Source organism: Panulirus ornatus, chromosome 1 (assembly GCF_036320965.1).
Source record: "Panulirus ornatus isolate Po-2019 chromosome 1, ASM3632096v1, whole genome shotgun sequence".
NCBI lineage: Eukaryota > Metazoa > Arthropoda > Malacostraca > Decapoda > Palinuridae > Panulirus > Panulirus ornatus.
In genome coordinates this window covers 6,045,802-6,068,524 of record NC_092224.1, presented here as the reverse complement: position 1 = coordinate 6,068,524, position 22,723 = coordinate 6,045,802, and the positions used below count along the sequence as shown (strand labels likewise).

Genomic DNA, 22,723 nt, shown 5'->3' with positions numbered 1-22,723 from the left:
CACCAGGTATAACCAGATTGAAAGTTCATGGTGTCTCTGACACTACATTTAGCTTTTGATGAAAGTGTAAATATGCTAAGACCTGGTAAATATGTATTGACGTTATTTTGTTGATGTTTTCACATTTCCAGGCTATGTCTTATCTGGAGTGTGTTGTAAAGCTGTTTAAAAAAGAAAAAAAATATTCTACAACATTTGAGGCTTGTGTCATAACTTAATAGATAATACTCATGTGTTGCATTTGAAGGCTGAAAAGGAAAAGTACCGGGAATATACCTTGACGTAGGGTCATACACTGGTATAACTGACCTAGATCCATCACCGTTTAAAGGAAATTCCTCAGACATGTCACCCGACACATGCTACACATGACACATCTTCCTCATTGCTTCTGACCGTCAGAACGATCAAGTTTCAAAAGGCAAAGAACGAAAAGTTCTAAAAGCCAGAGACCGAAGAGACATAATCGAACGTCGAAGTAACCGACAAGGGTCCGGCTTATCTTAAACTACTCTCAGTGGAGGGAGGACACAGCATACATGTGTTCCATCTCAGACGACGCTCAGCAACATGATTGTGATCAAATGTGTACAAACACCACAACTTGATGCCTCCAAAAGGGTTCCTACAGCATCGGTGATTGCCCACGGCGAAGCGACTCGCGGGCGGTCAAATCACCCTTGTGAGGAATATCAAGATTATTTACGAGATGTGTAATTAAACGGTTTAGTAGAGTAGGGTTGTTGATCAGAGAAAGCCTGCGGAACGCTTGGTACGTTGTGCAGGAATGGTATAGGCGAGTCTGGTGTGGCAGCGAGGAGGGTAGAGGTGTGGACACTGGGATGTGGTCAGGTACAGCAATAGTGTGACGCGGTAAACGAGGGGCTCACAGTGATCTGGTGGAGTGGGAGTTAGGTGTGGTGAGCCTAGGATGGTAAGGTGTGTTGATGTGGTGTGGTTGGAGGACTGGCAGAGGAGGAGGAGCCATGCCTCGCGTGGCACCGGGAGAGCCACTGTGTCATCTACAGTGAAGATGAGGGCGTCATCATCTACCGAGCTTTATATCCGTCGAAGTAGACACGTCGTCATCATCTACCCAGCTCTGTATCCCTGAAAGTAGACCCGTCTTCATCATCTACCAAGCCCTGTATCCCTGGGAGTAGACGTCATCATCATCTACCAGGTTCTCCATATCCCTGGGAGTAGACCTGTCGTCATCATCTACCAAGTTGGCAGTAGACCCGTCACCTCTCTTCATTCTCTCTTATTAACCCCCTCCCCTTGACTTCCAGCCCCTAGTACCCCTCCTCTTAACCATGGCAAGGTCGAATATTTCCCAGGCGGGAGTGTGGCACTCATGCTGTTTACCCCGTCATTGACGTCACTGGTGGCGTCACACACACACACACACACACACACACACACACACACACACACACACACACACACACACCAACCCCCCCCCACACACACACACACCCACCCACCCACACACACACACACACACACACACACACACACACACACACCAACCCACCCACACACCCACACACACACCCACACACACACACACACCCACCCACCCACCCACCCACCCACACACACACACACACACACCCACACACACACACACACACACACACAATTCTAGTTCCCAGTCGTTTCTGTCCATGACTAAAAAAAAAAAATGACTTAAAAAAGTACAAGTCAAACGTAAAATTGCTAAATCGTTAACCTATATTTTCAGTAGATCTCTCCAGGATGGAGTATTCCCACAGGACTGGAGACTGGCAGACGTTAGTACTTTATTAGAAAAAGGAACTCGTGAAATGTGTGGCCATTACCGTTCTGTTAAACTCTCATAATCTAGAGTGGATTATTGGAGATAATACGGTAGCTTACCATGAACAAAAACTAACCAGTAATATGCATCATAGTAGTAGAAGGCAGAGATCGCCGTGCAAACCTCCTTGAACCATGTCATAAATTATTCAACCCCCGCGACTAGATTGTAGCAATAGATCCAGTGAAAAGTGTGGAGGGCTTTGTGGGATTTGGACAGAGTGGGTAAACGGGATTCAGCTTTCGCATTCGGGAATGGTGAAGGGAGGCGAGGAGAGGGAAGTAACAGTGGGAAAGGGGGACGGGGGTATAGGGATTTAGTCTGATGAAGGAAAAAGGAAAAGATAAATCCCTGTAAAGGAGTAAGAGACAATGATATAATGGGAAGGCTACGAAAAACGTACATTATGCCTAGGAAAAGGAGACCGTAATAGGGGGAAAATGTCTGCCAGTGTGTAGGAAATAACGACGAAGCAAAGAACCCAACTCGCTTGTCAGTTATGGATTTTTAACAAGGGCGTCCAGGTATTTCGTACTGTATGTGACAGATATCAGTGACCGCTGATTGCTTCAGCCAGGCCCCAAGTCTGCTTGTGTTGTGGTAGTAGTGGACAGAAAGTTAGTCTCCTTAGTGGATAGGTACCGTAAAGAGAAACTCAGAAACGTGTTTACCTTCCTCGGTCACCAGATTGAGTGCTCACGTAAGGGTATGTTGACGGACAACACACGAGATATAAATAAAATAGTTGGTTCTCTTATATGGCAGGAATTTTGGAGCTGCTTCTACCCGCACAAGTGCGTCTAGAACGAAGCTGTCGTATTGCCCCAGTGTTCTGTCAGGTTTCAGGCCCACGTACCCATTACATTATAGGAAGAAAGTCGGAAATATATCGTATTAACTTCAACAAGTATAGTGGGATGGTGCCTCCAGCGCAGCTTTAAGAAGAGGGTTCAGGCCTCTGTTGTGCCGTACCGAAAGGGATCAGGCCTTCACTGTCACAGTAACCTGTACCAGACGGAGAGCTGACAAGTCTGACAACCATCGCAGGAACCAATACAAAGTGGGTAGAAAGTGATGAATAACGTATCATGCGGGTGCACTAGCTGGGCTTCCACTGTACGAAAAGCATTTGAGCTCATTACTTTAACGAGTGGCTCAGGATCCGTGTTGCTGTTGTCTCTTACAGGCACCAGCTGGGCCTTCGAAGATGTCTCGAAGTCTCGGTGGTAAGATTACCAAGAAGGGTGTTCTTGGGAACGCCTGAACCTCCTGCGCTGCCTATTGAGAGGGAATGAAGAACTTTTAAGTTGCGAGGCAGAAGGTGATATATTTTTTCAAGTTATTAGCTCGGTTGAGGTCTGAGATAAACGTTATTGTATGGGGCATCACTCAGGCAAAATCCAAAGTAGAGTTTGGATATAAGCCATTCAATTCTATAGATGTTGGAAAACAACTATATAAAGTACACGACGTACAGTGTGATCCCGCAGTATCTGCCATGATAAAGCAAAGGACATAAACTGTTTGAAAAGATCTGTTTCCTCGAAATCATCTTTCTTAGGTGTAGAGTGACTTCAGATGAAACTGTCAAGCTTTTTCTTTCCACTAAAAACTGAGTTGGATGGTGTTACCTCCACTCAGCAAATATACTTATTATTTTAGTATTACGATACTATGATTTTTAAAAGAATTTGTAATGTATTCAAGAACACACACACACACACACACACACACACACACACACACACACACACACCTTAGCCAGGAGTCCCTTTTCTAGGGTTCTCGAGCCTTTAGGAAGCCTGCCATGTCCTGTGGATGGGACCGATGGTCATCAGGTGTGATGGTATGTGTGGATGGATATGTAAATGTTTTCATTGTGAAAGTTGCTTCTTGGTCATGAGGGTTCTTGTGACATGTTGAAACAATGTATGTAGTGATGGAGCGCAGAAGGGAAAGGTTTACTCGTTCTTGTCTGGGAAGTGTCATTTTCAGATGGCTGTGTCTCCGGGATGATGTGTTATGAACTAGGTTGGAAGGCTGGTTATTCAGTGTTTGTCTTAACATTTTACTGTGTATATATATATATTGTAACTGCTGACATAACACTTTCACCTTCCAGGTTGAGAAGATTTTCCCATAAATCTGGTTTTCCCCCTCCGTAACAATTATATCATTACATATACAAATATTTTGTACAGATTTTAAAAGCCTTTTCTCGTAACTAAATATTTTCCTTCTCAGGTTTGAAAAGTATGGTGCTTGCACGGCCAGTTGGTGGCAGCAGGTGCCTTGCCTTCTGCTTGTTTTAGTAATGCTGAAATTTATTGTAATTATTATTTTCAGGTTCATGATACAACAGCTGGGCATTCCTCCGGACCAGGCCATAGCAGGTAAGGTAAACAATGATGTTTTGTTGGTGTGTGTAACGGAGGTGATTAGATGTGTGTGTATGTGTGTGTTGTTGTTGTTGTTGTTGTTGGAACACGTCAAGGAGGATAATGATATTCGTGATGGGAGGAATGTTATTTGTGTGTGTGTGTGTGTGTGATTACCTGTCTTACCAGTCTGTACTTACTGGGATGGAGATTTACTGTTAAACACTGCAAAGCCCCACCTTTACCTTCTTTCTTTATCATCTATACGTCTTTGAATTTCTCTTTAGTAACATCATTTACTTCTCTTTCCATAGATCTGTCATCATATCTAGTGGTCTGAACAGTCTGCAGTTAGGAACCCGCCGTTCTCCTGTCGCTGTTTGAGAAAGCGCTACTCATACATGATCTCTGCTGTTCCAAACAGGCAACTTTGATTTCATTTTATATGCCATCCCCTAACACCATCGCGGAATTCCAACTTCTTTATCAGTATTCTGAACAGGAAGGCCCATACGGAGTCCAAGAATGCGTAGTTCATCCATTTTCAAACATTTTTAAGATGTTGGTTGCACACGTTAAGGGTTCAGGAGATTCGATGCGCTTGGTTTCTTCCAGAAAGATCCGTATTGTATATTACTTCAGTTGTTCCTGACGGTGTTAAGTTTATTTTATTTTCGGAATATCAGTGACAGTATTGTGGCACATGGCTTACTCACCATTCATCTTTCATTTTATGCATTGCCCTTATCTTTATTAGTTGCCAGCTCTTCAAGCGACAATACATAAAAAACATCTTGGTAACACGTCGACGGTTTCTACATGTCGGATGTTTCTAGTTACCCTTTATAGTATAGAGTTGCCATCACTTCACCTCCATGAAGCTCCCGCTGGGGTTTATCTGCTTCAGTCGTCTTTTATTCCGTCTATTGATGCCATTGCCTCCCAGGGTGCCAGCGCGTCCTACTCCTATGGCGTAAGATGTTCCCTTTACGGTACACAGGCATCCAGCTCACCACTTTTGCCGAGTTCGTAATGGATGACTTTATCATCTGAATCCTTTTGTCAGGTTGATTATTTTGGTGATAAATATTGCTCATGATAAGTTTATAGAGAAATTTCAGGTGATCACTTGATCAATTTGTGAATGGTTAATTGTGCTGGAGACGTTCTGGGAGTCATGATGCACCATGTAATGCACCATAAGTGAGACACACAAGGTGAACATGGACTTTGAGAAGAGTGCTTTCGTAGTTGAAATAAAGTACCTACAGTGAGCGTATTGTACTTACACTCGATAACTTAATGTACATATTGTAAAAAAGGACAGGCGGTCCTAAAGTGAGCTTACTTCAGATTACATGAGTTGTAATCAGTCAAGTATTAATGACGGAGTCATACTTCTGTAAACAGATGCAGCGTAAAAACTCTACTTAATTCTTCTTATTTGAAGTAACATGGATGTGTGTGTGTGTGTGTGTGTGTGTGTGTGTGTGTGTGATGGCAGACAAAGAAAGATTTTTCACTTGGGGTCTGATGGCCGATAGGTAGTCAGTTTTAGAGGCAGTGGTTGGTAATCCATACTGCAGAACATTGGTATATTTACGCTCATGAGTTCCGCCCACATAACTCGACCTATATACCGTTGTACCCAGACCATCTGTGCCGCTTACCTCAGTGTTGGACCTGCCTGATGCAGGTTGATGCCCCTCCTCTCCTCCTCGTTAAGGAAGTGGATGATGGCAACACCTTTCGTAATTAAATTTTATGGTTTGCAATTTTAAGTTAATCACTTCTCCTCGTGTGCATATCATAGGAGCTAAAATGCTCGAGTGTGAGTATTTTTTTATTATTAAAGTTAAGAATGCAAATGTTCTGTTGCGAGTTAAGTCATTAGTGGGTTAACATGATATAGGAGTAAAGTATATAGCGTTGCTGCTACTCATACAGTGAGGGACTCCAGAACTGAGGTCAGACAGACCCACCTCTAGCAACAACCACACCGCGATCGTCACTCGCATCAGTAGCCCACAGATGGGTTAAACACTTCACCTTATATTTACCTCGTTGGATTCATACTTTCATGTCAGTCTTCCATATCATTCCTGTTCTTCACCTTCGCCATATTTTGTGGTGCAAGAATATACCTTACCACCCAAGATTTTGCATTAATATTTCCCTATGGTGTTATCACTTTCCTGCCTGCAGATTTCAACAGTGCTCGGGGCCACGAACAGGAACGAGAGAACTACTTAGCGGACCTTCGACAAGCGCCGTGGATCAGGGATGTCGTCCGAACCGCTGATGATTACTTCGATGATAACCGCGACCGCAGAGCAAACACAGCTTTCAAACCAGGCTCTTCCGCCCACTCATGGAGGTCTCATCCCATCGGCGAGTCTCCTAAGTCTGCCCACACATGGAGGTCTCCTCCCATCGGCGAGTCTCCTAAGTCCGCCCACACATGGAGGTCTCCCCTCGGCAAGTCTCCCAAGTAAGTACTATTAATCTTACATTAGTAAAAGAAGTTTCAAACGAAGAGTGTATATATATATATATATATATATATATATATATATATATATATATATATATATATATATATATATATTATTACACTTTGTCGCTGTCTCCCGCATTAGCGAGGTAGCGCAAGGAAACAGACGAAAGAATGGCCCAACCCACCCACATACACATGTATATACATACACGTCCACACACGCAAATATACATACCTATACATCTCAACGTATACATATATATACACACACAGACATATACATATATGCAAATGTACATAATTCATACTGTCTGCCCTTATTCATTCCCGTCGCCACCCCGCCACACATGAAATGACGACCCCCTTCCCCCGCATGTGCGCGAGGAGAGCGCTAGGAGAAGACAACAAAGGCCACATTCGTTCACACTCAAGTCTCTAGCTGTCATGTATAATGCACCGAAACCACAGCTCCCTTTCCACATCCAGGGCCCACAAAACTTTCCATGGTATACCCCAGACGCTTCACATGCCCTGGTTCAATCCATTCGCAGCACGCCGACCTCGGTATACCACATCGTTCCAATTCACTCTATTCCTTGCACGCCTTTCACCCTCCAGCATGTTTAGGCCCCGACCACTCAAAATCTTTTTCACTCCATCTTTCCACCTCCAATTTGGTCTCCCACTTCTCCTTCCCTCCACGTCTGACACATATCTCCTCTTTGTCAATCTTTCCTCCCCCATTCTCTCCATGTGACCAAACCATTTCAAAACACCCTCTTCTGCTCTGTCAACCACACTCTTTTTATTACCACACATCTCTCTTACCCTTTCATTACTTGTTCAAACCACCTCACACCACATCAAACATCTCATTTCCAGCACATCCACCCTCCTCCGCACAACTCTATCTATAGCCCACGCCTCGCAACCATATAACATTGTTGGAACCACTATTCCTTCAAACATACCCATTTTTGCTTTCCAAGATAACGTTCTCGACTTCCACACATTTTTCAACGCTCCTAGAACTTTTGCCCCCTCCCCCACCCTATGATTCACTCCGCTTCCATGGTTCCATCCGCTGCCAAATCCACTCCCAGATATCTAAAACACTTCACTTCCTCCAGTTTTTCTCCATTCTAACTTACCTCCCAATTGACTTGACCCTCAACCCTACTGTACCTAATAACCTTGCTCTTATTCACATTTACTCTCAGCTTTCTTCTTTCACACACTTTACCAAACTCAGTCACCAGCTTCTACAGTTTGTCACTCGCTGTATCATCAGCGAACAACAACTGCCTCTCTTCCCAAGCTCTCTCATCTACAACAGACTGCATACATGCCCCTCTTTCCAAAACTCTTGCACTCACGTCCCTAACAACCCCATCCATAAACAAATTAAACAACCATGGAGACTTCACGCACCCCTGCCGCACACCAACATTCACTGAGAACCAATCACTTTCTTCTCTTCCTACACGTACACATGCCTTGCATCCTCCATAAAAACTTTTCACCGCTTCAAACAACTTACCTCCCACACCATATATTCTTAATACCTTCCACAGAGCATCTCTATCATATGCCTTCTCCAGATCCATTTGCTTTTCTAAGTATTTCTCACATACATTTTTCAAAGCAAACACCTGATCCACACATCCTGTACCACTTACGAAACCACAGTGCTCTTCCCCCAATCTGATGCCCTATACATGCCTTCACCCTCTCAATCAGTACCCTCCCATATAATTTCCCAAGAATACTCAACAAACTTATACCTCTGTAATTTGAGCCTTTGTACAGTGGCACTCTGCAAGCATTCCGCCAGTCCTCAGGCACCTCACCATGAGTCATACATACATTAAATAACCTTACCAACCAGTTAACTATAGTCACCCCTTTTTTTAATAAATTCCTCTGCAATACCATCCAAACTCGCTGCCTTGCTGGCTTTCATCTTCCGCAAAGCGTTTACTACCTCTTCTCTGTTTACCAAATCATTCTCCCTAACCCTCTCACTTTGCACACCACCTCGCCCAAAACACCCAATATCTGCCACTCTATCATCAAACACAATCAACAAACCTTCAAAATACTCATTCCATCTCCTTTTCACATTACCACTACTTGCTATCACCTCCCCATTAGCCCCCTTCACTGATGTTCCCTTGTCTTACACACTTTATTTACCTCCTTCCAAAACATCTTTTTATTCTCCCTAAAATTTAATGATACTCTCATCCCAACTCGCATTTGCCCTCTTTTTCGCCTCTTGCACCTTTCTCTTGACCTCCTGCCTCTTTCTTCTATACACTCCCTTTCATTTGCATTGTCTCCCTACAAAAATCGTCCAAATGCCTCGATCTTCTCTTTCACCAATAATCTTACTTCCTCATACCACCACTCACTACCCTTTCTAATCTGCCCATCTCCCACGCTTCTCATGCCACAAGCATCTTTTGCACAAGCCATCGCTGCTTCCATAAATACATCCCATTCCTCCCCCACTCCCCTTACGTCCTTTGTTTTCACCTTATTCCATTTTGTACTCGGTCTCTCCTGGTACTTCCTCACACAAGTCTCCTTCCCAAGCTCACTTACTCTCATCACTCTCTTCACCCCAACATTCTCTCTTCTTTTTTTAAAACCTCTACAAATCTTCACCTTCGCCTCCACAAGATAATGATCAGACATCCCTCCAGTTGCACCTCTCAGCACATAAACACCCAAAAGTCTCTCTTTCGCGCGCCTATCAATTAACACGTAATCCTATAACCCTCTCTGGCCATGTCTCCTACTTACATATGTATACTTATGTATATCTCTTTTTAAACCAGGTATTCCCAATCACCAGTCCTTTTTCAGCACATAAAACTACAAGCTCAATTTAGACACCTCAATCTGAGCCTTCGAGGATGATGAGCACTGTTTCTGTTTCCCCGTTTAGAAATTTAAAATACAAGAAGGGGAGGGTTTCTAGCCCCCCGCTCCCGCCCCCTTTAGTAGCCTTCTACGACACGTGAGGAATGCGTGGGAAGTATTCTTTCTCCCCTGTCCTCAGGGATATATATATATATATATATATATATATATATATATATATATATATATATATATATATATATATATTCATACTATTCGCCATTTCCTGCGTTAGCTAGGTAGCGTTAAGAACAGAGGACTGGGCCTTTGAGAGAATATCTTCACCTCGCCCCTCCTCTCTCTGTTCCTTCTTTTGGAAAATTAAAAACAAACTAGAGGGGAGGATTTCCAGCCACCCGCTCCCTCCCCTTTTAGTCGCCTTCTACGACACGCAGGAAATACTTAGGAAGTATTCTTTCACCCCTATCCCCAGGGATAATATATATATATATATATATATATATATATATATATATATATATATATATATATATATATTCCTATGAGTCCACGGGGAAAATGAAACACGTAAGTTCCCAAGTGCATTTTAGTGTAATAATCACGTCGTCAGGGGAGACACAAGAGAGAAATATAACTGTCAGTTGATATACATCGGAGACGAAGCTAGGACGCTATTTGGTAAACATGCGACTGTTATATTGGACGATCGCATGTTTACCAAATGGCGTCGTAGGTTCGTCTCTTCGATGTATATCAACTGACTTATATTTTTCTCTTGTGTCTCCCCTGACGATGTGTCTATTACACGAAAGTGCACTTGGGAACTTATCGTGTTTCATTTTCCCCGTGGACCCATAGGAATACCTTGATCACGCGAAAAATTGTGATCCTTTCCAATATATATATATATATATATATATATATATATATATATATATATATATATATATATATATATATATATTTTTTTTTAAAAAAAAAAAAAAAAAAAAAAAAATTATACTTTGTCGCTGTCTCCCGCGTTTGCGAGGTAGCGCAAGGAAACAGACGAAAGAAATGGCCCAACCCCCCCCATACACATGTATATACATACGTCCACACACGCAAATATACATACCTACACAGCTTTCCATGGTTTACCCCAGACGCTTCACATGCCTTGATTCAATCCACTGACAGCACGTCAACCCCGGTATACCACATCGCTCCAATTCACTCTATTCCTTGCCCTCCTTTCACCCTCCTGCATGTTCAGGCCCCGATCACACAAAATCTTTTTCACTCCATCTTTCCACCTCCAATTTGGTCTCCCTCTTCTCATCGTTCCCTCCACCTCCGACACATATATCCTCTTGGTCAATCTTTCCTCACTCATTCTCTCCATGTGCCCAAACCACTTCAAAACACCCTCTTCTGCTCTCTCAACCACGCTCTTTTTATTTCCACACATCTCTCTTACCCTTACGTTACTCACTCGATCAAACCACCTCACACCACACATTGTCCTCAAACATCTCATTTCCAGCACATCCATCCTCCTGCGCACAACTCTATCCATAGCCCACGCCTCGCAACCATACAACATTGTTGGAACCACTATTCCTTCAAACATACCCATTTTTGCCCATGTTCTCGACTTCCACACATTCTTCAAGGCCCCCAGAATTTTCGCTCCCTCCCCCACCCTATGATCCACTTCCGCTTCCATGGTTCCATCCGCTGCCAGATCCACTCCCAGATATCTAAAACACTTCACTTCCTCCAGTTTTTCTCCATTCAAACTCACCTCCCAATTGACTTGACCCTCAACCCTACTGTACCTAATAACTTTGCTCTTATTCACATTTACTCTTAACTTTCTTCTTCCACACACTTTACCAAACTCAGTCACCAGCTTCTGCAGTTTCTCACATGAATCAGCCACCAGCGCTGTATCATCAGCGAACAACAACTGACTCACTTCCCAAGCTCTCTCATCCCCAACAGACTTCATACTTGCCCCTCTTTCCAAAACTCTTGCATTTACCTCCCTAACAACCCCATCCATAAACAAATTAAACAACCATGGAGACATCACACACCCCTGCCGCAAACCTACATTCACTGAGAACCAATCACTTTCCTCTCTTCCTACACGTACACATGCCTTACATCCTCGATAAAAACTTTTCACTGCTTCTAACAACTTTCCTCCCACACCATATATTCTTAATACCTTCCACAGAGCATCTCTATCAACTCTATCATATGCCTTCTCCAGATCCATAAATGCTACATACAAATCCATTTGCTTTTCTAAGTATTTCTCACATACATTCTTCAAAGCAAACACCTGATCCACCCATCCTCTACCACTTCTGACACCACACTGCTCTTCCCCAATCTGATGCTCTGTACATGCCTTCACCCTCTCAATCAATACCCTCCCATATAATTTACCAGGAATATATATATATATATATATATATATATATATATATATATATATATATATATATATATATATATATATATGTATATATATAGTTTACAGGACGGAGTAAGCATTTTGTCATCTGTCGAGTGTTCACAGAGGAAATTGTATTTGGGGTTTGATTTATACGACTGCAGAAGCTAGTTTTCTGTGCACCCTATGCTCATTCTATGAGCAAGAACGCAAAAGGCTTTAAAAGTCAGACCTAAAGGTCTTTGTCAGACTCCAGTGGGCAGGTACTCGTTACATAATGTATTATAAAAGGTAGTTCATCATTACATAAGCAATAACGACTAAAAAAGTGGATACAGACTTTGAATTTGTTTATGGCTTTCTGGCCTTAAACTTTACAGCTCACATCTCGGATAGGCCAAAGCGCCAATAGCAACTTTATAGCCTGTCCTTAGTCTTGCAGTTACGTCCTGTAATTTGCTTATCTTTTTACCTTCTCCATGTTCATGTTAAAACATGAACATTTCATCTTGATGGAAATGTTTCTACTGGTACTTATTTGCGCGTCTGTTTTTGTTTCAATGAGGCGTGTTAGTTCCTTCCCAATTATAGTTTTGAGACTTCGAATTTTCGACCGCATCTTTGCCAGGTGCAGGTTTGGCTAAAGCAGTGTTGAGAAAGTGTTTAAACACGTTTTTGGACCATTTGTCATGAAAGGCTCTAAGAATGAAATCCAAATTGCTCGTTAGAGATTCTGGAACGGCTTGTCCCACTCCGCTATTTGTACCCTGTTCCTTCCACCACACTTTCCTCCGTTTTCCAACCTTTCCTCAAAGCTCTTCTTTTCCACGGCCTTCCCCTGACCCACAACCACCCACGCTCCAGGTGTTGCCTTTTATTATTAACCTGTCTGCCAACTGACGTGGCTTTCTCTACTTCCTGCATTTTTTCCTCGTCCAACCCTTTTCCTCCTATCCCTTACCACTTTTCACCATCCTTCCCCTCACCTTCATCCTCTTCTGCTGCTCATCTCTCACCCCTGACTCCATTACCTCTCTTTGCTGCCCACGTATTACCATTTCCCCTTGGTACTTTTCACTTTTTCTGTTCGTTCTCCACCCATTTGTCTTCAGTTTTCCCTTCTGTTTTATCAGACTTCCTCCCTAGCATGTCTGTCGACTATAAATCGTTCCATTCTCTAGTAACATAGTATATAAAGTATTTTTTTTTTCTTTGAACTTCATTAACAAATTAAATATGCCTTTTGTTTGTTAATTCCTCCTTAAGATCATTTGCCGAGAGCAGAAGAATGGTAGATGGACAGAAGTCATCTAGGGAGCATCCTGAGGGACTTGTCGTTCTGGAAGGCAACCCCTGTACTGGTGGCGCCTTTGGTAGGAGTGAAGATGACTCGTGCCATGATGTTTGAAATATAGTGTAGATAATCAGAGTTTAAACGTGTAACATCGTAAAGGCATCATATGTTATATGCAACTGTCCAATGGTAAATGTTGCTCATTAGACCTTCTCTCCATCATTGCAGCGGTAAAGCGGAAAACACGTTTCCAGAGTGGTCACCGTGGTCGAAGGGGCCAGTCAGGAGGTGGAGCACGTCACCAAGGAATAGTGAACGTCACAGCGAATGGGGTCCCTGGCGGGGATCGTCGCCGAAAGAATACCACACCTCTGGAAAACACGAAGTGGGACACTCTCCGCTCGGGCTACGGCGGTACTACGACCGCTCGTACCAAGGGCGGATGGTGCCGCAGTACGACCCCTACTTCTATCAGCAACGAGCATCTGGCGTTGGGCCCCACCGACCACCGCCGAGGTGGGCCAAGAACCAGTACGCACAAGCAGGACCACAGGGCCGTCCCCGACAATACCGCGGCCCACGAATGTACCGCAGTCCCCGCGCAAACGAAGAAGCAGCGGCGGCGCCTCAATGCGAGGAAGACCCAAGAACACCTTTAGCAGCAAGATCTTACCCAGACCTCCCAACGACCCCTTACTGGTCGCCGGAAGGACCCGGGCGAAACCCCCTCAGCCCCGGTGCCAAAGACAACGTATTTAGCCCCATCACACCAAGACGTCGCTCGTCAAGGTGGAATCCATACTAAAAGAGGCTATCTGGGTGGCTCGCTGCTGAAGCAAAATGTCTACAGTACACGACTTGCGTGATAATCATATTTTATAACCAATTTGTCCAGAATTTAGAGGCAGATAAAGGGTAGTTTACATATATACATATACGAAATTTAAACGTTTGGTGAAGAGGGTAGACAGGAAGGACACACTCCTTTCGGGTCAGGTTATATTTGCCTTAGTAGAAGAATATAAGGAATCTTGGTGCATAAATAAAGCAAAATCATATTTTTTTTAATCCCTGAAATTCTTGTATGCTGATATACTTTAGGAAAGTAACCTTCCTTGAAATGTAAATATTTTAGAATATTATAAGATGCTGGAGTTGAATGATCAACTAACCATTCTTGCAAAACTGTCCCTTTATTGTAGAATTACTTTTAGTTTAGTATGAGTATTTGATTATAGTTACTATTATATGTTTTGACCAACAAGTGTGTGTGCTTTATATGATTGTAATTTTTTTATCCTTTACTCTCGGAATATATGTGGCCACAGTTGACAGATCTCTGTATATTTTTGGTAAATACCTTTTAATGCGACTTTTTTTTTTTTTTCTAGAGATATCCACTAAAAACGAACGAATAATTACAATTTTAATTATAGTATTTAATGGCCCCGAAGTAAATTTTCAAGCCATATTCATGTTTAATATGAAATAAGAAACTTTTTACCAATTACATAAATAGATCAAGGTATTGTGTAGCTCCGAAAAAGTACATATAATAATCTAACAAAGTCTTCTTTGTTTGCAATAACCATGTAGAAAATCTCTAGTCTTCCGGCCTACAGAAACCTGATAGTTACTTAGCAAATTAACACCAGATGTTTAAGCTATAGTGATATAACAACATAGGAGCACGGAAACAAACAACTGGAGGAGTTAAATTATAGAAATGAGAGATGGTCTAACGGCAAATCCTCCATGCTGTTGATAGTAGACGCCACAATGAAACCTGGCATACCAGCAACAGGGAGGTCAGATCGTCGAATGCCACAAGCTCCGACCTCTCCATGCTGTTGCTGTTGGTATCGTCTGATTTGTCGATCACAGAGTATGGATATCATGGAGAAATATCACAGGTGCGGCCTAAGTTGGGCCACCAACTTAGGCCGCAGTAAGGTAACTTTTTTCGCGTTAATACTTGAATGTTGAGGCAGATGTCAGACTGCTGATCGTCCGATGCTTGTGGGAAGTTAGTTCGGTGGTGGAGGTCAGGTAGTGATGCCACAAGACCAACCTCCCATTTCTCCGTGGAAGTTTGAACAGGTAAGGAACGATGGAGACCATCTGGAGGCAGTGCCGGAGTCGCTGGAACCTGGGGAAGAAATAAACAAGGTGGTGGTAAGTGGACGTGGGATAAGGACTGCATTCCAAATGTTTTATAATTCCAGGTATACTTCCAAGTGTGTGGGTTTCAGGCGGTTGGCGTTCACTGTCTGAATCGACAGTGGGTCGATACAAAATTAATGGCCTCGATAATATTCCAACCCCATGAAAAATAGGCTGAGGTTTTATAAATCTACTCGTCCATGAAATCTTTTGGGGGCAGACCGAAAATACTTTAGGTATAAAACAATGAAAGGTTTCTAATTGAAATGGCCATGTGAAATATCTCCACGGTGCTTCTGCTCGCTAAGAGCTACCCGAAAAATAAGATTTTTAGCATGAAAATTAGGCCTTACACTGAGCACTAAAATCCATTTCCTTAGAGGATTCACCAAAAATTGCAGGCAATAATGGGTTCAAAGTATTTTCTTACAATGAAGTAAAGGCTTCTACATCCAAAATATCTAATACTTCCTCTGACATACAGATAATAAAGACAATATTTCAACAGCAGATTTGTATTGGACATGAAAACTAAGGCTTTATCATGAGGCTCTTAAGCAAAATAATTCACCGGAAAGAATACCAACAATTACAGGTATTTTTCAGTGAGTATTTTGGCCACATTAATTTGTTTTAAAATTGAAATGAAATAGTATTTTCTACTCGAGACATGTCATAGTACTCCTACAGGCCGAGAAACTCCCCAAAAATACTAAGATAAAATCACTGATTTCCTTTGAATAAGCAATTTAAATGTCTTAGGTACAAGACACAATGGCCTCAAAACAGTATTTCAACTGCAGATTCGTATTCAGCATGAAAAACTGCCAAGAATTGCAGGTGTTATGAGAATATATATTTACACTAAACCGGTTTCCTTTAGAGTCGAATTATGATATATAGAAAGGCAAATAAAAAAAATTCTTTACTAATTTACATGCTTAATTACACTGTAATGACTTCCAAACAATATCTTCAACAAACAAAATAATGAGGTTTATAAGCAAATACCCAGTTTTTTTTTAGATTTAAAACCGAATTCTTACAAAATGAAGGTTCTTCTACATGGAAAATCATAAAAAAAAATCATTTAAAAATGATTCTATTCTCTTAAATGATTGAATATAGAACTTAATGGCCCCAATAACAGGTCTCAAACCCAGATCTAGTGTGAAATAACAGACCGAAACAAACAGAAATCGTAAGGCTTCTTCTAACCGATAGGTATCCAACAAAACACAGCGTATAATCACAAAATCTTTAAGATATTTCGGAAACAAATGACCAAAACAATACGTAAACCAAAGAATCAAATTTGTCATTAGAATCAGGCCTTATAATGAGGGTTATAAGCAAATCTATACTACTGCATTCCAAATGTTGAATAATTTCAGGTATACTTCCAGAAAAACGCCAGAAATAAACTACAAACGAGAGCGGTAAATGAACACAAGGCGGCTAATGTGTCGGCGACATCTTAAAACGAGACTGCCGTGGCCCAAATCAGGCCTCTTGTTTTGTCTTTCTCATGTCTATACACAATTTTCACACCATCTTAGCCGCGAGAGACAAGTAACAATCACCAAAATTTTGGTGGGTGTGTATCTTTTAATCTATGTGGCTGAGATAGCCAGCCGCCCTACCCAGAGTTCGAATCCTATCCGTGGGATATTTAGCTCAAAGCACTTTAAATCTTGAATCATATAAAAGGCTTCTCTCGAAAAAAAGAAAAATTATGAAAAGTAACAATGCTTCCAGGATTGTTTTATATGTGTATGTATAGGATGGTGAGGAATTTAAGTTATTCTTGGAAGGGGGTCGAGTATGCAGTCTGCGAGTGATGGGAAAACCTGGAAAGAGTAGCTATTTGCTAATGATAAAACACTCACCGGATTCCAGCGAGAAGCTACATAAATTGTTGACAGAATTTGTAAGTGTACGAAAGGAGAAAAGCGAGGTTATTAGGTTTAGCAGGGTTGTGTGACGTTAGTTGGTGCAAGTTTGAAAAGAAATCACTTGGAAGTATACAGTTGTAGATTCCCGGGATAGAACTCGACATTGCATGGATCAGTGGAAGTGGAAGAGAGTCAATGTGGGAGGAGGTGAAGAATCTGTAAGCGGTGAAAATGTGTTCTAAGAACGTTATCTGTGAGGGTTAAAATGGCATGTTTGAAAGAACATTACTAACAACGGCATTATATGAATGAGAGTCATGGGCTATGGATAAGGCTGTGCTGAGAAATAGTGACATGTTGGAAATGAAATGTTTGAGGACTGTGGTGTAAGGTGGTTTGATCGAATAAGTAATGAATGGACAAGTAGAGATGCGTGAAAGAAAAAGTGTGTGATTGAGAGAGCTGGTGAGGGTGTTTTGAAATGGTTTGGACATGCGAGAGAATGAGCAAGGAAAGGTTAACAAAGAGGACGTGTGTCAGAGGTTGAGGGAACAAGGAAACCAAACTGGGGATGGGGTGAAAAATGATTTTGAGCTATCGGGGCCAGAACGTACAGGAGGCTAAAGGGCGTTCACAGGAGAGTAAGTTGGAACTATGTGGTACACCGCTGTCGGTGAACTGAACCAAGGTATGTGAATCGTCTGGGGTAAATCATGGAAAGGTCTGAGGCCTGATGTGTATAGGGAGCTGTGGTTTCGATACATACATAACATTCACGCACTTACATATTCAGAATTGCTTGCCTTCAACCAATTCCTGTTGCTTCCCCGCCTCACAGGAAATAGCATCGCTACCCCATGCTTCAGCGAAGTAGCTCCAGGAAGATGGACAAAAAAGGCCACATTCATCCACACTCGGTTTGTAGCCGTCATGTGTAATGCACCGAAACCACAGCTCCCTATCTACATCCACGCCCCGTAGACCTTTCCATGTTTTACCCTAGACGTTTCACATGCTTTGTTTCAGTCCATTGACAGCACGCCTCTCGTCTTCCTGCATGTTCAGTATCCGATCGCTCAAAATCTTTTTCACTCCATCCTTCCACCTCCAATTTGGCCTCCCACTTGTTCCCTCCACCTCTGACACATATATCCTCTTTGTCAACCTTTCCTCACTCATATGCCATTTCAAACAAATCTCTTCTGCTCTAAACCACATCTCTCTTACCCTTTCATTACTTACTCGGATCAAACCACCTCTCACCACTTACTGTCTTCACGGTTCATTACAAGCACATCCACCCTCCTCCGTACAACCCTATCGATAGCCCATGACTTGCAACCTTAGGATATTTTTGGAACTACTATTCCTTCAAACACACGCAATTTTGCTCTCCGAGATAACATTTTCTCTTTCCACACATTCTCAATCGCTCCCAGAACCTTTGCCCCCTCCTCCACACTATGTCTCTCTTCCATGGTTTCATTCGCTGATAACTCCACTGTCAGACATCTAACACGCTTCACTTCCTAAAGCCATTCTCCATTCAAAACCACATCCCAACTAACTTGTCCATCAACCTTACTGAACCTATAAACCTTGCTCTTATTAACGATTTGTCTCAACTTTCTCCTTTCACACACTTTCCAAACTCAGTCCCCAAATTCTGCAGTTTCTCACTCTGATCAGCCACCAGTGCTATATCATCGGCGAACAACTGATTCACTTCCCAGGCCCTTTCATCCACAGCAGCCTGCATACTCGCCCTGTCTCCAAAACTCTTGCATTTACCCCCCCCCCCCCCCCACAACAACACCATTCATAAACAAATTTGACAACCATCTAGACATAACACATCCCTGCCACAGACGTACCTTCACTGGGAACCAATCACTTTCCTATTTTTACACTCGTATACATTCCTTACACCCGTGATGAAAAAAAAACTCACTACTAGCAGCATACCTCCCATACCGTATACTCTTAAGATCTTCCGGAAAGCATCTCTATCCACCCTGTCATATGCATTCTCTTGATACATAAATGCCACATACAAATCAATCAGTTTCTCCCAGTAATTCTCACATTCTGGAAAGCAAACACCTGATCCAAACATCCTTTACCACTTCTGAAACCACACTGCCCCTCCCCAATCTGATACCCTGTACATGCCTTCACACTCTCAGGATCCTCACGTACAATATTCCAGGAGTGTTCGACAAACGTATGCCTCTGTAGTTTGAACACACCTTTAGCCCCTTAGCCTTTGTACATTGGCATTATACATGCATTCCGCCAGTCCTCAGGCACTTTACCATGATCCATACACACTCCGAATATCCATACCATCCAATCAACAACACCGTTCCCCCCCTTTTTAATAAATGCAACTGCAATACCATCCAACTCCGCCTTGCCTAATTTTATCTTCCGCATGGCTTTCACCACCCCTTCTCTCTTCACCAAACCACACTCCCCGACTCGCTTCGCACACCACTCCGACCAAAACACCCTACATCTGTCACTATCAACACATCAACAAACTTTCAAAATACTCACGCCATCTCCTCCTCACTTCATCACTACCCGTTATCGCTTCCCCCTTCATCGATGTTCCCTCTCCTCTTGTCTTACGTACGTTATTTACATCCTTCTAGAACATTTTATTCTAGAGTTTAGTGATACTCTTTCACCCCAACTCTCATTTTGACCTCTTTTCAACTCTTGCACTTTCCACTCATACATCTCCCGGCCATCTGCACTTCCTTGAAAGTATCGTCCAAAGCCTCTCCTTTCTCTTTCACTAGCAACTTTACTTCGTCACCCCACCACTCACTACCCTTTCTAATCTGCCCACGATCCACCTTTCTCATGCTACATTCATCTCCTGCACATGCCATCACTGCTTCTCTAAATACATCCCATTCCTCACCCACTCCCCTCACGTCATTTGCCATTTACACTCAGTCTATCCTGGTACTTCCTCACACAAGTCTCCTTTTCAAGCTCACTTACTCTCACCACTTTAGAGTGAATAAAAAGATGTTTGGAAGGAGGAAAATAACGTACATAACACAAGAAAACAAATTGAAACATCGGTAAAGGGGGCAAGTAGGGAAGCAATAACAGGTAGTGATGAAGTGAGGGGCGCGTATTTTGAAGGTTTATTGAGTGTGTCTGATGATAAAGTGGCAGATATAGGGTGTTTTGGTCGGCTTGGTGTGCGAAGTGAGAGGGTCAGGGATATTGGTTTCCGGATGAGATCAGTCAAGGCGGCGGGTTGGGATGGTATTGCAGTAGACTCTATCAAAAAAGGGGGTTGACTGTTGTTGATTGGTTGGCAAGGATATTCAATGTATATATGGATCATGAAGTGTCTGAGGATTGGCGAAATGCATCCATAGTGCCACTGTACAAAGTCAAAGGGGATAAAATCGAGTGTTCAAACTACGGAGGCATAAGTTTGTAGAGTATTCCTGGGAAATCATATTGACAGAGGGCGAGGGCATGTACGGAGCATCAGGTTAGGGAAGAGCAGTGTGGTTTCGTAAGTGGTTGATGTGTGGATCAGGTGTTTGCTTTGAAGAACGTGTGAGAAATACTTAGAAAAAAGATGGATTTGCATGTAGCATTTATGGATCTGGGAAGGCATATGATAGGGTTGATAGAGATGCTTTGAGGAAGGTATTAAGAAGGTATTAAGCATACTCTGGTTCCCAGAGTATGCGTGTCTGCGGCAGGAGTTTGTGATGACCCCATGGTTGCTTAATTTGTTTACGGATGGGGGTGGTTAGGGAGGTAAATTCAAGTGTATTGGAGATAGGCAGTCGGTTGGGTATGAGAGGGCCTGGGAAGAGTCGGTTGTTGTTCGCCGATGATATAGCTCTAGTGGCGGATTCAGGCGAGAAACTGCAGAAGTTGGCGACAGTTTGGAAAAAAGTTGGTGACAGTTTGGAAAAGAGTGTGAAAGGAGAAAGTTTGAATGGAGAAAAATAGGAGGAAGCGCAGTGTTTTAGACATCTGGGAGTGGACGTAGCAACAAATAGAACCATGGAAGCGGAAGAGAGTCACAGGGTGGGGGAGGGGGGCGAAGGTTCTGGGAGCGATGAAGAATGTGTGGAAGGAGAGAGAGTTACCCCAGAGAGCAAAAATAGGTATGTTTGAAGGAATAATAGTTCCAACAATGTTATATGGTTGCGAGGCATGGGCTATAGAGTGGGTTGTACGGAGAGTGGGTGTGATGGAAATGAAATGGTTGAGGACAATATGTGGTGTGAGGTGGTTTGATCGAGTAAGAAATGTAAGGGTAAGAGAAATGTATGGGAATAAGGAGTATGGTTGCGAGGTCAGAAAAAAGTGTGTTGAAATGGTTTGGACATATGGACAGAATGAGTGAGGAAAGATCGACAAAAAGCTTTTTTTGGGTCACAGGTGGAAGGAACAAGGAGAAGCGGAAGACCAAATTGGAGATGGAAGGATGGAGTGAAAAAGACTTCAAGCGATCGGGACCTGAATATACAGGAGGGTGAGACGTGCAAGGAATAGAGTGAATTAGAACGATGTGGTATATCGGGGTCGACGTGCTGTCAATGGATTGAACCAGGGCATGCGAAGCGTCTGGGGTAAACCATGGAAAGGTCTGTGAGGCCTTAATGTGGAAAAGAAGCTGTCATTTCGGTGCATTACATATGGCAGCTACACACTGAATGTGAACGAATGTGGCCTTTTCCCTCTTTCCTGGCGCTACCTCGCTGGTGGTGGGAGTGGGGGTGGATGCTATTTCGTGTGTGTGTGTGTGTGTGTGGGAGGGGGGAGGGATACATGAAGGCAGCAAGAATAAATATGTACATGTGTATATATTTATGTGTATATGTGTAAGTATATGTAAGCATAGGTTGAAATGTCTATGCATGTATATATGCGTGTGTGGGCGTTTACGTATATACATGAGTATGTGAGTGGGTTGGGTCATTCCTTGCGTTACCTCGCAAACACGGGAGTCGGCGATTAAGTGTAATATATATATATATATATATATATATATATATATATATATATATATATATATATATATATATATATATATATTCTTTCTTTTAAACTATTTGCCATTTCCCGCGTCAGCGAGGTAGCGTTAAGAACAGAGGACTGGGCCTTTTTTGGAATATCCTCACCTGGCCCCCTCTGTTCCTTCTTTTGGAAAATTAAAAAAAAAAAAAAAACGAGAGGGGAGGATTTCCAGCCCCCCGCTCCCTCCCCTTTTAGTCGCCTTCTCCGACACGCAGGGAATACGTGGGAAGTATTCTTAATCCCCCATC

The 22,723-nt window shown here is 42.7% G+C and overlaps 1 protein-coding gene and 1 long non-coding RNA gene across 3 annotated transcripts in view; one reads left to right on the top strand and one right to left on the bottom strand.

The window, feature by feature from the left end:
* LOC139754668 (uncharacterized) overlaps window positions 1-14,625 on the top strand; it is a 575,370-nt gene extending 560,745 nt beyond the window's left edge. Inside the window, exons 7-10 of one of the 2 annotated variants that reach the window (XM_071672345.1) lie at window positions 4,190-4,236; window positions 6,427-6,712; window positions 13,320-13,426; window positions 13,576-14,625. In XM_071672345.1, coding sequence (XP_071528446.1) covers window positions 4,190-4,236; window positions 6,427-6,712; window positions 13,320-13,426; window positions 13,576-14,006 — 871 coding nt within the window. In that variant the 3' untranslated portion in view covers window positions 14,007-14,625. The remainder of the gene's footprint in view (window positions 1-4,189; window positions 4,237-6,426; window positions 6,713-13,319; window positions 13,427-13,575) is intronic. The other variant, XM_071672254.1, reaches the window with a different exon arrangement.
* The window catches only part of LOC139754736 (uncharacterized), a 31,893-nt gene continuing 23,502 nt past the window's right edge, over window positions 14,333-22,723 (bottom strand). Inside the window, exon 3 of the long non-coding RNA XR_011713941.1 lies at window positions 14,333-15,496. This is a non-coding gene — a long non-coding RNA (uncharacterized lncRNA). The remainder of the gene's footprint in view (window positions 15,497-22,723) is intronic.